This window comes from Danio rerio, chromosome 3 (genome assembly GCF_052040795.2).
Source record: "Danio rerio strain M-AB ecotype USA chromosome 3, GRCz13ab, whole genome shotgun sequence".
In the NCBI taxonomy this organism is placed as follows: Eukaryota; Metazoa; Chordata; class Actinopteri; order Cypriniformes; family Danionidae; genus Danio; species Danio rerio.
The window spans coordinates 15,331,554-15,348,091 of NC_141023.1; the positions used below are offsets into that span (position 1 = coordinate 15,331,554).

Here is a 16,538-nt window from a genome sequence, read left to right on the forward strand (position 1 = left end):
AGTAGTCCAGCCTAGAAGTCATAAAAGGATGGACTAGCTTTTCTGCATCTGAGATTAAATATCAATTCAAGGTGTTAGTTAGAACAAAAACTCCTTGTAATATGGAGAATATCCCTTTTATCAAATTTTATTTAGAACACGGTTTAAATCACTCACTCCTGTTGTTAATCTGGCAACCTGCACTTGCGTTTGTTTTAATCCAGTGGTGCAACACCTAGTTAAACAACTGGGTGTCAAACCTGCATACTGCACCTTTAAAACTTAAGTTTTTTTTACTGTAAAAGTTTAGGTTTACTGCAAGTGTACACATTTGCATAATACATTTTACTTACTATAGTATGAAAATTGAACGAGTATGGCTTCATCTTATCTCTGTCTATTTCACTTTCACAGGGCGTCTCGAGAGAGTCCTCCTCTACCAGAGAAGAAGAAATCCATCATCTGGCAATTGTGAGTATTACTCAAGCGGCAAACTCCCGCTCTTTCTCGTGAAGCAAATACTGAAGTAACTGAAACTGCAGTTCATCGAAATTCTGCTAGTCCTGGCTCCAAAATAGAGCAGATTTCTATTGAGCCCACTGCTTAAATGGCCAACTTTACAGCAGAAAAAAGATGTTTACAGTCTGGTACAAAGAACAATTTTGGTTCATATAGCTAAAAATACCTTTCATGACAACTGTGAGGGGGTGATTTTTTTTTTTATTACTCGTCCATTTCATTTATATTAAGTCTGCATAATTGAGGGCATGGCCACTTGATTGACAGCTTGTCCTTGCTAGTTGCAGTCACTTCACCTCAGCTGATTCCGGCTGATTAGCTGCTGAACTCGGCAAATACATAAATCAATGTTTTGTTTTATGTGGCTTTACACAGTCAGTTGTCTTTTGGAATTATTTCTTACAATTATCAGATAATATGGCATGCTGTGTGCACTTAATTGTGCTCACAAACCATTCAAGTGGCCTCCATTTCCCAGGTGAGTGAAATTATACACTTAGAATTCATCTCTATAAATGTATTTGTTTTATTTAAGATCCTTTATCATTTATATATTTTTTTAGACCTGTAAAGCACTCCAGAATGTGACAGATTGATAAGCTGTAGGCTCTAGAACAGTCATCCGAAGCATTGTCATACAGTGTTATGCCTTGATTTCATAAATAGTCTTGCATTTACTAACACAGACTATATTTTGACTATTATAGTGTTTCCACAATCCTCCTGTAGAAAAACGTCATAAGAACAATGCTTAGTGGCTTGATGTATTACAACAGTGTTTTTCAAAGACTAAATACTTTATTGATATAGTTTACAACCAAGCACATGTGGTCAGAACACAAACGAGTCGCAGGAAATGAAGTATTAAGCATTTCTCTCCCAAAAAAGCCCATCGAAGCAAAATGCTAGAATGCATCTGTAGCTTTGTTCACGCGATGACGTGCAAACAAAATGGTGACGGTTAGCCACGCCTACTTGTAGCTTCTTTCGCATTATTCAGAAACCTATGGGTGACCTCACGGATGCTACGTCCATATCTTTTACGGTTTATATATGTATTTTGTCTATGTAATGACAGCATCATTGCATTAAATAATGAAAAAAAAAAATTGCATTTTAAGTTGAAGTTCTTAGCAATGCATATTAAAATGCATATTACTAGTACAATATTACAATGCATATTTACCAGAAATTTAGATTTGATATGTTTACAGTGAGAAATTTACAAAATAGCAAGGAACAACAAGGTACTGTATGTAACATTTTAAGGATTTTTGCCATTAAAAAATATATATTCATGGCTTTTCCTAAAAAAATTACTTTTCCACATTTGTGGTTCTGTGTCATCTGTTTCTCCTTGTTCCTTCACTTTTCTCTGTTTCTCTCCAGCTTTGCTCGTCTCTTCAGTTCATCGGCGAGTCCTCCTCCAGTAAAGCGGCCCTACACCAGTGTCAACATTCACTACAAGTCTCCGTCTCCGGCCGGCTACAACCAGAGACGCTCCCAAACCATGTGCCAGATCTCCACCTCCACCTGCATACGAGAGTTCCTGCCGGAAGAGTAAGGAGAACATGAGATTCTGTCTGTCCTGTTCATCCTCACATTTACACAGCCCTGCTTACACTGTGTCCACATTGTGTACTCTCTCTCTCTCTCTCTCTCTCTCTCTCTGTCTTCTGCTCTGGCAAGCTGACTCGGCTAAATGCTAATGTGTGCTAATGCTGCATTTGGCTGTTAGCTGTTGCACACTCACATGTTTACTTAGCTTGAGGGACTATCATTGACCTCTGTTGTTTTTGAATGACAGTACTACTTAAAGCTGTGAACTAACTTTAACAAAGTTTAAAAGAAAGCTTAGGATGAATAAATCTAAATTAGAAAAAGGTTTATTTATTTAATAATTACTATGTTTAGGCTGTGGGGTTTAGTCAAGTTACTGTTTAGATTTATTTTAACAAAATAAATAATTTCTATTTTAATTTAGGTTTAAGTTTTTTTTGTTTCTTTTGTTTTGATTAACCTGTATATTCTTTTTTAGGTTTAAAAAAAGTCATTGCAGCATTAGTTTTTGTAACTTTATATCTTCCACTACAAATATATTTTATTTATGTTTATTTTTTTCAGTTAGTTTGCCGAAGCAATATATTATTGTCATGCTACTAAAATACATTAGCCTCCTTTTGAATTCCTTTTTCTTTCTTAAATATTTCCCAAATAATGTTTAACAGAGCAAGGACATTTTCACAGTATTTCTGATAATATTTTTTCTTCTGGAGAAAGTGTTATTTGTTTTGTTTCGGCTAGAATAAAAGCAGTTTTCATTATTTTTAATAAACTATGTTATGGTCAAAATAATTAGCCCCTTTAAGCTATATTTATTTTTCGATTGCCTACAAAACAAACCATCGTTATACAATGACTACCCTATGAATACCCTATCCTGCCTAGTTAACCTAATGAACCTAGTTAAGCCTTTAAATGTCGCTTTAAGCTGTATAGAAGTGCCTTAAAAATGTCTAGCAAAATATTATTTACTGTCATCATGACAAAGATAAAATAAATCAATTATTAGAGATGAGTTATTAAAACTATTATGTTCAGAAATGTGTTAAACAGAAAATGGGGGGGAAAATATACAGGGGGCCTAATAATTCAGAATTTAATTTATATAAATAAATAAATATATATATATATATATATATATATATATATATATATATATATATATATATATATATATATATATATATATATAATGAAGCCATTATCATTTTAATTTCAATCCTCATTTCCTGCTGTATGTGTTTGTGTTATTTCTCTTTGGCCTCTGCTGGCTGGCTGAATTTGTGGCTCTTTGGCTGACCGACGGCTGCGTCTCTCTTTCTCTCGTCCTGTAGAATGCCCGTTAATGGTGTTGCGTCTCTCCTCAGCGACTCAGCACTCTGTACCCGCAGAGAGCAGCGGCGAGAACAGTACCGGCAGGTGCGCGAACACATGCGCCGCAAGGACGGCCCTATGCAGACCTGTGGCTGGAGCGTCCCATCCCGTCTCAAACAGGTATCTGCCTTTTTGCTGACCTCTGTATACAACACAAAAATAGTAATCACCTCCATGTAGAGACTAGAGTGCTTTTGTTGTATCAGAGAGTGACCTTTCTCATAAAAGTAGAAATCTGGAGTAAAGAGGGGTGTTTGTTCCTTTCAGTGGTTTACCAAAAAATGTCAACATTTTTTCTTCTTTGTGTTTTTAAAACTTTTAGCAAATAGACCAATGGTGCCCAAACTCGGTCCTGAAGGGCCGGTGTTCTGTAGATTTTAGCTACAACTTACCTAATCACAAAAACCTGGAAGTTTCTTTCTTCTATGACTGCGTCCAAAATTGGCTACTACTCAGTAGGTACTAGATTTGAATTTGTATTTACTATACAACCCTTAGAAAGTATGTCCTATATAGTGTGAATGTCAGAAGCATGAATGGAACTCAGACACACTACATCTGCCGTTCTTCATCATCAGATGATCTTCCCACGCTAGTTACTATACTTTCATTTATAAATTCTCTTGCGTGGCATCATGGGATAGCACAGAGTCTATGCATACTTTAGTGTCTCGCTAGATGTAGTAGGTCATCTGGGTACCTGCATACTGTTTTTCAGATATCATGAATTCGATTATACTAATCTTTAGGGGTGTAACGGATCACACTTGAGCCGTGATTCATACAAATCACAACCCACAGTTCGGAACACACATCACCAGCGGATTAAATACATTTTTTATTGGTAGATTAATTCTAAATTTGTAATGATCACAGAGAGATGACGTCTCGCACCATTCAAATCACATGTATGAAAGCATTTATGCTTTCCTGTTAAGAAAAAGAGACAATAAGTTTATTTTCAACAATATTTTCAGACTTTCAAATATCTGTTGTCGTCCAATCAAGTGGCCAAAATGCATGATGCTTTTTGGCTTTAGCTGAAAATGTTGGCTCATAAACAAATGCTTAGTTGAAATCCTCTTAAGGGATGAGTGTCAGAGTTTTTGTTAGGTGATTGACTGTCTGGGTGGCTTGTTACTGATTTACAAAAAGTATGTGGCAGTATCGAACACTTCATCAAATGTTTAATTCATTCTTCATGAATTCACGAGAGCTCATCTGCTTAAACTACAGTATATTAATTATGGTCATAAAGTCTTCTTTTTACATTTTGTTGTAAAATAAATTCAGCTTGTAAATCTACAAAATAAAAGTCCCAAAAATAATGATGCAGGAATTCAGTGACTGCATTGTTATTGTTAATTAAAATTTTTTAAATAATTTATGGTTAATAAAATAAAGTTAAAAAAGTTATTTTAATAAAAAGAAATAAAAGAAAGTTTAAAATTTAGCAAACGTGGCAGTTAACTAACATTTTTTAAGGGAAAGACTCTAGAATACACAAGACATGTTACTCATATAGTTTTGAATGGGGAAAAGTGTACGGTCAATGTGGGGAATGAAGCCCGCGAGGTACGTCCTGTCAAACGCACATCACATGACAGCAACTATAAAACGCCCACAAACTTGTAAACAAAGAGTCCCTGTCATTTCTGGAGGAGATTCACCATCTAAACCAAGTTGTGAATTACTTCAGAAGAGCAGCGCGATCTGTCGATCATTATCCAGAGGATTATAATGTGTAGAACAGCCATAAATGAGGTTGGTGTCGTGATCCTGTTCCTTTCGAGTGCGCATGCACATTAGCTCGGGCAACCTGAAAAAAAGCAGATTTTAGTTTTATTCAAATGTTTAAAAATCAAGCATTTGATATTTAATTTTATTGGTGACTCCAAATATGTAATGTAATCGTAAGCTTGAGAAACAGTTTTGGAGAATTTAATGTTTCCCCATACAGACAGAATGCCGAGAGGCTTTTCGAATATGGCCACCCAGTGAAATGACTTGCCTTAAAAGGACTTCGGTAACACCTCCTATTAAAAATGTATATATATATTTAATCCATTTCTCAGTGAATATATATATATACTTTTTGGTGTGTTCTTATTAAACAGTTATATCCATTAAAATAAGCGTTTGTTCATTTAACATCAGTAGGATTAGAAAGATCAACAATAAGAAAAAGCAAGAAAATACAAACTACAAAATGTCAAAATTAATTGTTTCTCATGCATTTTTTCCCTGTTTATTTCAATATTATTTAATTTGTTCCCCAACATTTTAATTCTGATTGAATCATTTTTAGACTGATCTTAAGTTGTTGGCTTCTTTGTTAGATTTGTTCCAGTTTTGGATAAAGTAATGATTAATCTAATGTATATTATGCACACATATCTACTTATAAAGCATCCTGTAGAAAACATCATTATTAAAAAGAGGGATTTGTGAGGGGTGTAGTACTCATTTAGGCTGAGCACTGTAAATTATAGAAAAAACTAATAGTTTGTTTACTTACACTGTCATGTTTTATTTGATCAGTGAATTACTTTATTAATTTGTTAAAATCAGGTCTCCCTATACTGAATAAGTCAAAATAGTGTCCACTTGTGTACTGTCTCTGCTTGCTTTGCTGCAAACCTGCAATTAATGTTAAAATCTGAAGTAAAATACAGTGCTGTGGCATTTTATCATGCATTCAACAGTTAAATAAGACCTACTATTTTAACCAATCAGTATGATCAACCCAGGCTCACTGGAAATATGTGCCTAAAGCTGCATTTTCAGCATCTTTTCTCTAGTGTTCAGTGTCACATGATCCTCCAGAAGTGATTCTCATATGATTTTCTGCTGCTCATGAAACGTTATTATCATCATCATTAGTGTTGAAAACTGCTGGGTTATATAATATATGAGGAAACTGTGATGGAGTATGATTCAGAAGTAGCATTAAAAGTGTGTTTACTCATCGAGGACACATTAAATTGTTAAAAAGAGTAGCAATATACTAGGGTATGGTCGATGCCATTGTCGACGGCCGATAGACATCACGATGCTGAGCTGGCATCGCAGAAAAATGCACACTTGGGCCCTGTTTACACTAATGTGTCTTAGTTTTAAAATGGCATTTTGAAACGAAAACGATCCACGTCCACACTAAGCTTTCATCTAGCATTTCTGAAAAACCCTCTGTCCTACACCGCTAATAAAGCCAAATAATTAAATTACTGATGTCCATGTGAACGTTGTTATTGATTGTCAAAGAAACCAGATCATAAACCTTGTGATTTTCATAATGGCATGCCAGTTCGCCGGGAAGTGCCTTAGCTGGCTGATTGGAAAAAGTCCCCCTGCATAATAGCTCATTCCATAGTTTTTATAGTATTTTTGCTCAATTTAATGCACCCTTGGTAAGTAGAAAAGTCTTTTAAAAGTTTTTTTTGTTGTTTTTAAATCATACTAATTCCAAACTTTTAACCAGTAATGGGCCTAAAACATAAAATCAAAGCTCAGTCTAAATAACTGCATCTGTATGAGTGTTAGTAATGGTGCAATGGTTAGTCTGGAAGTGTGTTTCATGGGTCTGCTTAACTGGCAGTATTGTTAGGGTTGCTCTAACTGTGATCTCCCACAGAACGGCTGCCAGGCGGACAGCGCTCCAGATGCCACAGCCAAGAGGAACCAGGCAAGTCTGAGAACCAGCATGCACCTCTCCCACCCTCTCCGCCCTGTCCCTAACCTGAGTCAGCATCAGTCAGCAAATCACAGCGTAGACGCAGCAGAAAACTGATATAGCACTGATAAAACCAGCTTCATCCATCCTTAGGTATCTCTGTGGTATTTATAGCTGCCGTCATGCTTTGCTTTAAACTATTTTTTGCAACCCAATCAAGTGAAATAGAGTATTTGGGATATGTTAGGCATATGGCTAATTGTTAAGTGGTTAGGGTTAGGTGCCTACAAGACATTTATTGGCAGAAACACATTTCATTTGCACTAAAAGCGAACATTAAATGCATTGTTAATTGATTATGATAATCATCTAGCATTTAATATGCAGTAGCATCTGTTTATATCACTGTAGTACCACTAGAGCAGTGGTTCCCAACCTTTATTTGCCTGAGACCCCTTTTTCTCCCTGAAAATATTGTAAGGCCCCCCTCAACATTTAATCATATTATTGCTTATATGAGTTTGCAGTAATGATGACAAAACATGTTGTTTTCAAACAAATGGTGTGTTTATTACTACGTCTAGATATGTTTATGCACAAATAATAGCCTAATGTGAAATATAAAAGCAAAGCATTAGTAGGCCATTTGTAACTGAAAAACTGAAGCCTTTGGCCTTTAAATTGGCCCTATATTAGTTGCCATTTTTTTAAAGTTTCATGTCAGTAGCTGTGACTAGCTGTGACTAGCTATTCTTTTGTCTTGCGCTCAAATAATGCTCTGAGCTTATCGCATTATTGGGGATGAGTCGTCTGCAAATGTCTTCATAATTTGGACGGCCCCATGCTAGCAAAATCGTTAGCAAAAACTATGGTGCAGATAATACACTGTGGCTGGGTCGGGGACTCTTTGTTTTTGGAAAATGGAATAGAACCATAGTTCAGGTAAATACCTTGGTATTTCGTGTTTCCAGTATTGCCAGTGATGCAACGTGAAATGTTTGGAGCTTCCTCACCTGGGTTCAGTATGCTTGGGTCATTAGAATTAGCTGCTGAAGGCGAATCAGTGAGATTCTGTCTTTTTTGTTGAGGACGAATTACAAATGTGTATATTTTTTGGTCAGCTAGGGGGTCAAATTAACTGAGGCAACATGATCATTCTCCTAATTGTACAATGCTGAAATTAAATTAAAATATGACGCAACCCCCGACAGAATTCACTGAGGCCCCTTTGTGGGCCTTGTAGGGATAGTTTACAGTTTAACCCAAAGATTGACCAGTCTGGTAGATGAAGAAGAGCCGGAGTCAGAGATTTAAAAAAAATAAATTAAGTTTACTGAAGATAGTTTGCAGTTTCATTCGCAGAAGCCAGCTTCAACACTCTCAATGAGTTCCTAGGCCACTCTGCTTACAGTTTCAACAATCGAACAATTATACTCTTTACACAAGTCCAGAAAGGGTGGGATCCAGGTAAACAGTTCTCATTGGTTACAACAGAAATAGACAATTCTAAATACATGCGTCAAAGAAACATAGTATCTACTTCCAGATATGGATGGCCTTAATGCATGCATCAAAGAAAGCATTGTATCTGTCTCCAGATATGAATGGGGGCCTGATGCCTAGAGGTGAGGTCGCCCTAAGTAATTAGGAGCTGATCTCCGACCTGTAAAAAGCTAAACCAGGAAAACAATAGACACAAACGACCATCTGTGTTAAAGACTCAAGGATGTTTCTTGTACATTCAGCTGTGTTATCAGGCTGGTTCAAGACTGTTTCCATCAACAGTCTGCTGCAATATCTTTACTACACACAGTCTTATCTCCACACAAAAAGGAGTTACATTAAAATTAATTATACTCAAAAACAGATCAATCAAACAGCTATAATATTATAGGCAATATCAGGACAACTAGAACAGGTGTCTTCTTCTCCTCTGTATGGGGAGAGAGAGAGAGATCTCCATGACCTATGACCTGGTTTGTGTGTTTCCTGAAAACAAAGTTAAAATAGACAGGCACAAAGAGAAAAAAGGACATAGAACATTCTTGCAGTAAGCAGTTTTAACTTATTCATTAGTTCAAATCAATTCACAGTTAAATACTGAGAAACAGGATGATGAAAAGGATAAACGTTGGTCCATGATGAGACGGATTGGAAAGCAGAAATCCGAATCCTTCAGCCTGGACCCCCTTGTTGGGATCCGCTGCACTAGAGTATTTTTTTGTAAGTGATCCATTCAATAATTATGATTAATTGCAGCAGATTGTTGTAAGATTACTTGATTTAGAGGGAGGTTAAAAACACTAAACCTTACTTTTATTTCAAAATGAATGTTAAACAGGATAAACTTACATAAAGGATGCATGTTATGATGCTATGTGATGAGTTTAATTCATAAATATCTCTATTTTTTTTAAATATAATCATTAGATTAATAATGCTTTATTTAGTTGCATTCGAAATTGTTGCAGAAAAATGTTTTAACAAGCTAATTTTTATGTTGATTTATATAATAGAATTGAATAGAATGACTTTTATTGTCACTGTACACATATACAGTGTACATTATATGTATGTGCGATGAGATTGAGTGCATCTCACTTCTCAGTGCAAACATGTATCCTTTCAATACAAATCACACTAAACAACTAGTTACAGTAGAAAAAACTGTCGATGATAAACAGTAGTGCAAAACGTTATGAGAATGGGTAGGGTGAAGTGAAGTAAACAACTCTACAAGGTAGAACAAGAAATGTATACACTAAACCAAGACACTGATTTTTAACTGCATTCATTATAATAAATTGAGTTAGCAGCGTTGTTCAGTATTTACATTTAAAGTTCAAGTCTACTCAAAGTCATCAACACCAGAATTTAGAAGTATGTATAATATAAATAAGTTCTGTACCATTATTTTTTACTGCAGTTTTAACCAATTTTGACACATAATGCAACTGACTATAAAGGTATACATAAGTACCCTCTACATTCTCAACTCAAAAATACATTATGTTGTCCAATAGCAGCAATATTTGTCTAACTTTAGAGCAGGGGTGGGCAAACTCTGTCCTGGAGGGCCAGTGTGCTGCACAGTTTAGCTCCAACAGTAATCAAACACATCTGAACATGCTAATCAGCGTCTTCAAAATCACTAGAAATCTATTCACCTTATTCTCAGCTGTCGAGTGGGCGCTGCCATTTGAATCTTTTTGTCTCGCGACTTCCGGTCACATTCACTTTCATTCATTTTTTGACGTTAACAACTGCTCGTTACGCTGCTTGATGTTGCAATTTAATATTTTCTTATTATATTATGCTACTTGGTGTGTGTAGTCATGCAAACATTTGTTTGTTGAGGAAGTAGTTTGGCCATTTTCTGCCGTTTATTATTCCTAGTCATTTCTCCCATAGGCGACTGAATCGGAAGTTCTAAGACAATCGTGAAAACAGGCGCACTTCCACATTTTAGAATAAGGTCAATAAGCAGGTGTGTTTGATTAGGGGTGGAGCTAAACTGTGCAAGACACCAGCCCTCCAAGACCGAGTTTGCCCACCCCTGATTTAAGTAGTTCACTCAAAAATTGAAAATAGTCATTCTCCATTTGTTCCAGACTGTTTAGGTTTATTTCTTCACACAAAATAAGATATTTTGAAAATATTATTGGAGGGGGGGTTAACCATAGTATTTTTGTTGTTCCAACTATTGAAGTCAATGGCTGTTTTTCCCACGACATTCTTCAGAATTACTTGATTTATTATGTTCAACAGAAGAAATAAATACATAAAAGTTTACAACCACTTGAGTGAGAGTGAGTAAACCAGGGGGATTTTATTTTTGGATGAACTGTCCTTTTTAGTGGGTCACAAACACTGATGTTTAGGTAATAACCTTTTAAAATAGTAATTGCTGTGTTTTTCACTTTATTTCAATTAAAATACAAGCGTCTAAAAATTACATTCAGTTTGCTTGCTTACTATAAGTGTTTAATAAAAGCTTTTAATAATAAAACTGATATACACTCCCCGGCCACTTTATTAGATACGCCTTACTAGCACTGGGTTGGATCCCTTTTTGCCTTCAGAACTGCCTTAATCCTTCATGTCATAGATTCAACCAGGTACTGGAAATGTTCCTCAAAGATTTTTGGTCCATATTGACTTGATAGCATCACGCAGTTGCTGCACATCCATGATGCGAATCTCCCATTTTACCACTTCCCAAAGGTGCTCTATTGGATTGAGATCTGGAGACTGTGGAGCCCATATGAACTCATTGCCATGTTCAAGAAACCAGTCTGAGATCATTCACGCTTTATGACATGGCACGCTATCCTGCTGGAAAATATCCCCCACACCATTACACCACCACCACCAGCCTGAAGCGTTGATACAAGGCAGGATGGATCCATGCTTTCATGTTGTTGATGGCAAACTCTTACCCTTCCATCCGAATGTTGCAGCAGAAATCGAGACTCATCAGACCAGGCAACGTTTTTCCAATCTTCTATTGTCCAATTTGGTGAGCTTGTTCGAATTGTAGCCTCAGTTTCCTGTTCTTGCTGACAGGAGTGGCGCCCAGTGTGGTCTTCTGCTGCTGTAGCCCATCCGCCTCAAGGTTGGTCGTGTTGTGTGTTCAGAGATGCTCTTCTGCATACCTTGATTGTAACGAGTGATTATTTGAGTTACTATTGCCTTTCTATCAGCTTGAACCAGTCTGGCCCTTCTCCTCTGGCATCATCAAGGCATTTGTGCCCACTGAACTGCCGCTCACTTGATATTTTCTCTTCTGGACCATTCTCTGTAAACCCTAGAGATAATTGTGCGTGAAAATCCCAGTAGATCAGCAGTTTCTCAAATACTCAAACCAGCCCGTTCAGTCACTTAAATCACCTTTCTTCCCTATTCTGATGCTCGGTTTGAACTGCAGCAGATTGTCTTGACCATATCTGCATGTCTAAATGCATTGAGTTGCTGCCAAGTGATTGGCTGATTAGACATTTGCGTTAACGAACTGTTAGACAGGTGTACCTAATAAAGTGGCCGGCGAGTGTATGATTCTAATGTATTAGCAGTGGTTGTTAAAACTCTGGAGGTTCAAAACATCTTCCAGAAGTTTAAAAATATTGCAAAAGTTCATTTTGATACAATCACGTTTTACTATTTAATTATTTACAGAGAACATAGTCTTAGATTACATGAAATCAATTGAGATATGACAATATAGTCTTTGATTATAGCAAATCAGATGAAAACAAGTACTACTTTGTGACCATTGTGTTCCTCCATCTTAGAAAGCCTCACATCATGATTTGCTGCTCTTTCTTGGTGTCTCTCAGTGGCATTTGCTGACTGTACAGTAGATCAAGTGTCCATGCGCATGCGTTTGCCTTGTAACCCTCCGACAGTCCTTGATCTGCTGCTCTGGTTTGCTGTTCCTTGGTTTCCCCTTTTCTGCATCAGGAAGCTCTAAATATGACGTCTTTCTGCTTGTAGTGGGTGGATGTGGTCTTATTTATAAAGGCCTCATGTATATCACTCCCTTCCTGTGTCCTCCAGGCCACCGAGAAAGAGGATAATCGCATGAAAAACGTCCCTGTGCCAGTGTACTGCCGCCCTCTAGTGGAGAAAGACCCCAACAGGAAGGTACAAGATCAACACACATACATCCAGTATACTTTAGCAATAAATAACATTCAGGTTGACTTTACTTTGTAATCAATGTTGAGGAAAGTTAAGTTTAAAACTAATATAATAATATAAGTAATAATAGTAAGTAATATAAATCTGGCATTACTACTTTTAAAAAAAATAACTAGATGTGTTACTTTTTAAGGAAAATAATGTACTGAATTACTTTTGGATTACTTTTTTTTCTTCATCTGGACCAGGCTTGCTTGTTTATATTTTGTATATATTTTTTATTTATTTACATTTTTTGACCACTGTAAAGCCATTTAACACCAGCAGTGAAATGTTTAAGGAATTAACCTCAGGCCAACGAAAATGTAAATTGACATAGTCTCATATTGAGCTCAAACAAACCTATTAGCAGTGCTACATTTCTGGATTGCTTGGGGAAAAAAGGATCCATAAATTGTTTTAATTATGCTGAATCTGTTTTTGTGCAAGAGAGATGAGTAATTGTATGTTCACTTTTATACTTGAACTATGGTAAGTATCATATTTACACATCGTCAGGAGCGGATTTAACCAATAAGCAAGGTAAGCGTCCGCTTAGGGCTCCAGGAAATCTGAGGGCCCCCACTAAATATCTAGAAGTATAAATGATACCTATAAACTATATATAGCCTCATTTTCTATCATAGTTTGTATAGTGAGAGAAGTGTTTACATAATTAAATATTATTTAATATACACTAAAATATCATTATTATTATGATAATGTAAGGTTATGTAATAATTATAATAATATTATGAAAGAAAATATCCACCAGCCCAATGATGTAGCAGCCCAACATATTTACTATTTTTATTGTACATTTATTTTAAGAAAACTAATCATTCAAAATGTAAAGACTGTATTTAGATAAAACATAGAAAAGAAGATTGAGTAATATAAACAACACCAAAATAAATAATAATTAAATAAAAGTAGAAAGGGTGCATCAGGACTTGGGCTGGAATTGCCTAGGAATTGCCCAATTCGCTAAATCCACCCCTGCACCCCGTAAATCCAACTTCTGCACTTCTGATTTCTCATGAAGACAGGGGAGTCAATAAATGAGAAAACAAAGTAACTGAAGTTAGTTTTTCCCTTTGAAAAGTAACTCTAATATTTTCATGGAAATTAAAAAGTAATGTGTTACTCTTTTAGTTACTTGAAAAACAGTAATCTGATGACATTACATCGCATTGTAATGAGTTACCTATACTGTAAAGCTGTTCAGATAGCAACATTTAAAAAAAAAAAAAAATTAGTTCGATTTAAGAAAGAAATTCTAACCTATTTGTGTTCACAATCTTTATATAATTATAAACCATTAAAAACTCAAAAACTATAAGTCTTTAAATGTACAATAATCTGTGTGTGTTTGCAAATACTTTATTTCAATGCCTTTAACACTCCTGTTTGAGCATTTTTGTTTTGAAACAAAAACAAGCATGAATTTGGAAAATGAAATTAATTCATTAAAGTATACTATCTTTCTTTCTTTTTTTATATATTTCTATATTTTTATATTTGACTAATTTCATTTTTGCATTACATTCAACATTCATGGCTGCTGCATGTGATTTTTCTTGCTTTTAAATTAGACACGGGCATCAAATGGAAAATAAAATTGATACAGTAGATTTTTTAAAATCATTTTAAGGTAATACTTTAGTTAAGAGAGTTATGCTAAAGCTTTGTTTTAATAAGATGACTTAAAGGTGCCAAAAATATCTATAAACTTAAACGCAAAGCTTATAAGAAGCAAAGTAAATTTAGGTAAATGACTCTGGAAAAAAACCTGGAAACAAACCGCTCTAGTGAAGAACTTGAACTGTTGTTGTGTTGCAGTTGTGGTGCGCGGCTGGTGTGGATCTCACTGGCTGGAAGACTTCCAGTCAGGAGGCTGCATCTGTAAAGCCGTCTAATGGCTCTGATCCATTGACGGCTGACAACGAGGGTGGCGACGGAAAGAGCGAACAGAGCTCGCCAGAGAAGAAGAAGGTAAACGACTGTAAAAACACCAATATTATTTTAAATATGTTGAAAATTTGCTAAATATTTAGGGAAAATTACTACTTTTTTACATAACAATTATAACAACCAAAAAGATTGTAAATCTGATAACAGTAATAACTTTGAGTAACAAATCTGTGTATTAGCATAATTTTTATAAGGATCATGAACTATAATTTTAAATATATTCAAGAACTTTGTCTGATACTAAAGAGCATTTGATTGGTTATGATGTAATGAGAAACTGAAGTATGAGGTGACGTTAATAAAACCGTTGATCTATTTGGGCGGAAGGGACAAACTACAAAACTTACATGTTTTTATTGAATTCACCTTTATTTGTAAAGCGCTTTTACAATGTAGATTGTATCAAAGCAGCTTCACACAAGATCATAGTAAACTGAAACGGTGTCAGTTCAGTTTTCAGTGTTGAAGTTCAGTTTAGCTCAGTTCAGTGTGGTTTAATAGTTACTACTGAGAGTCCAAACACTGAAGAGCAAATCTATTGATGCGCAGCTCTACAGATCCCGAACCATGTAAGCCAGTGGCGACAGCAGCGAGGAAAAAACTTCACCAACTGGCAAAAGTGAAGAATTTAAAAACCTAAAAAAAAAAAAAAAAAAACAGGCTCAGTTGGGCATGACTATTTCAGGAATCAGTCTCATGCTCTCCACCCCTCCATGACCACCACAGTCTTCTAAACGTGAATTTTGTCATCGTTTTGGAGCACACTAGCTTAGAGATATCTTAAAAACTAACAATACAGAACATCTAAAAAACTTCATGGGACCTTTAAACCCTATTTTAAGTTGAATTAAAGTGCATTGAAATAAATATTTTCTCCCTCTTCTAGCCTAAGGAGCTGCATGAGACTGACCCCGTGAGCAGCCGCGTGTGGATTCTGACCAGCACTCATTCAGCCAGTAAAGTGGTCATCATTGATGCCAACCTGCCCTGCTCACTAGTCGACCAGTTTAACGTGTGCAATGCGCATGTGCTGTGCATCTCCAGTGTGCCAGGTTTGTTAATGCTAATTGTAACTGACTGAAACTGACCAGCACTTACCACAACAATTCAGAAAACAGAATCAGCCAAGAAAGTTGCAATCTGTGCATCTCTGCTTACTCTAGTTAAGCGTCTCTTGTATTCTCCATGTGTGTTTAGCTGCCAGCGAGAGCGATTATCCAGCAGGAGAGATATTTCTGGAGCAGCAGGCTGGAGACGGAGCTTCAGAGGAGAAGGGTGGCGTGGAGGGCATGTTGGCAGGGATCACCATCGTGGGCTGCGCCACAAACTGCAGTGTTGTACGCAGCAACTGCTCTTCCCGCACCGATACGCCAGTGCAGGACCGAAGCAATGGTGGGCAAAACTGACTGAAAACGACTCTTATGAATGTTTGAGTCTGGATAGTGGATGAACGGATGTTTTGTGCTCAGCTCCTACAGCTCCAGTGTGTAGAAGTTTAGCAGTGTCTCAGTCTGCAGAGGAAGCCACTGAAGCCATCGAGGTGACGGAGGAGGCAGGGCCTAGTGAGAATGCAGACAGCACCCTCGGGTCCTTCACAGAACACGTCTTTACTGACAACACGCACAGGTACAATACAAGTAGACCACTTGAACGTTTACATTTATTACATGGCTGTCTGGAATACTTCGTTCTGATTGGTCAGTCACAACATTCCTAGGTTCACTACCTGACAAAAGTCTTGTCGTCAATCCTAGTTGTTCTAGTTGATCACTTGGAA

At 36.5% G+C, this 16,538-nt stretch overlaps 1 protein-coding gene across 50 annotated transcripts in view; it reads left to right on the forward strand.

The window, feature by feature from the left end:
- The window catches only part of mapk8ip3 (mitogen-activated protein kinase 8 interacting protein 3), an 87,580-nt gene that overhangs the window by 54,708 nt on the left and 16,334 nt on the right, over window positions 1-16,538 (forward strand). For 31 of the 50 annotated variants that reach the window (XR_015479385.1, XR_015479392.1, XR_015479395.1 and 28 more), the window contains 9 exon segments: window positions 394-450; window positions 1,888-2,058; window positions 3,396-3,555; window positions 7,070-7,120; window positions 12,665-12,751; window positions 14,630-14,782; window positions 15,648-15,813; window positions 15,959-16,153; window positions 16,231-16,387. Coding sequence is in view for 36 of the 50 variants with exons in the window: in XM_087241962.1 (XP_087098088.1) it covers window positions 394-450; window positions 1,888-2,058; window positions 3,396-3,555; window positions 7,070-7,120; window positions 12,665-12,751; window positions 14,630-14,782; window positions 15,648-15,813; window positions 15,959-16,153; window positions 16,231-16,387 (1,197 nt within the window). In the remaining 14 variants the exon portion in view is untranslated. 50 annotated transcript variants of the gene reach the window in all.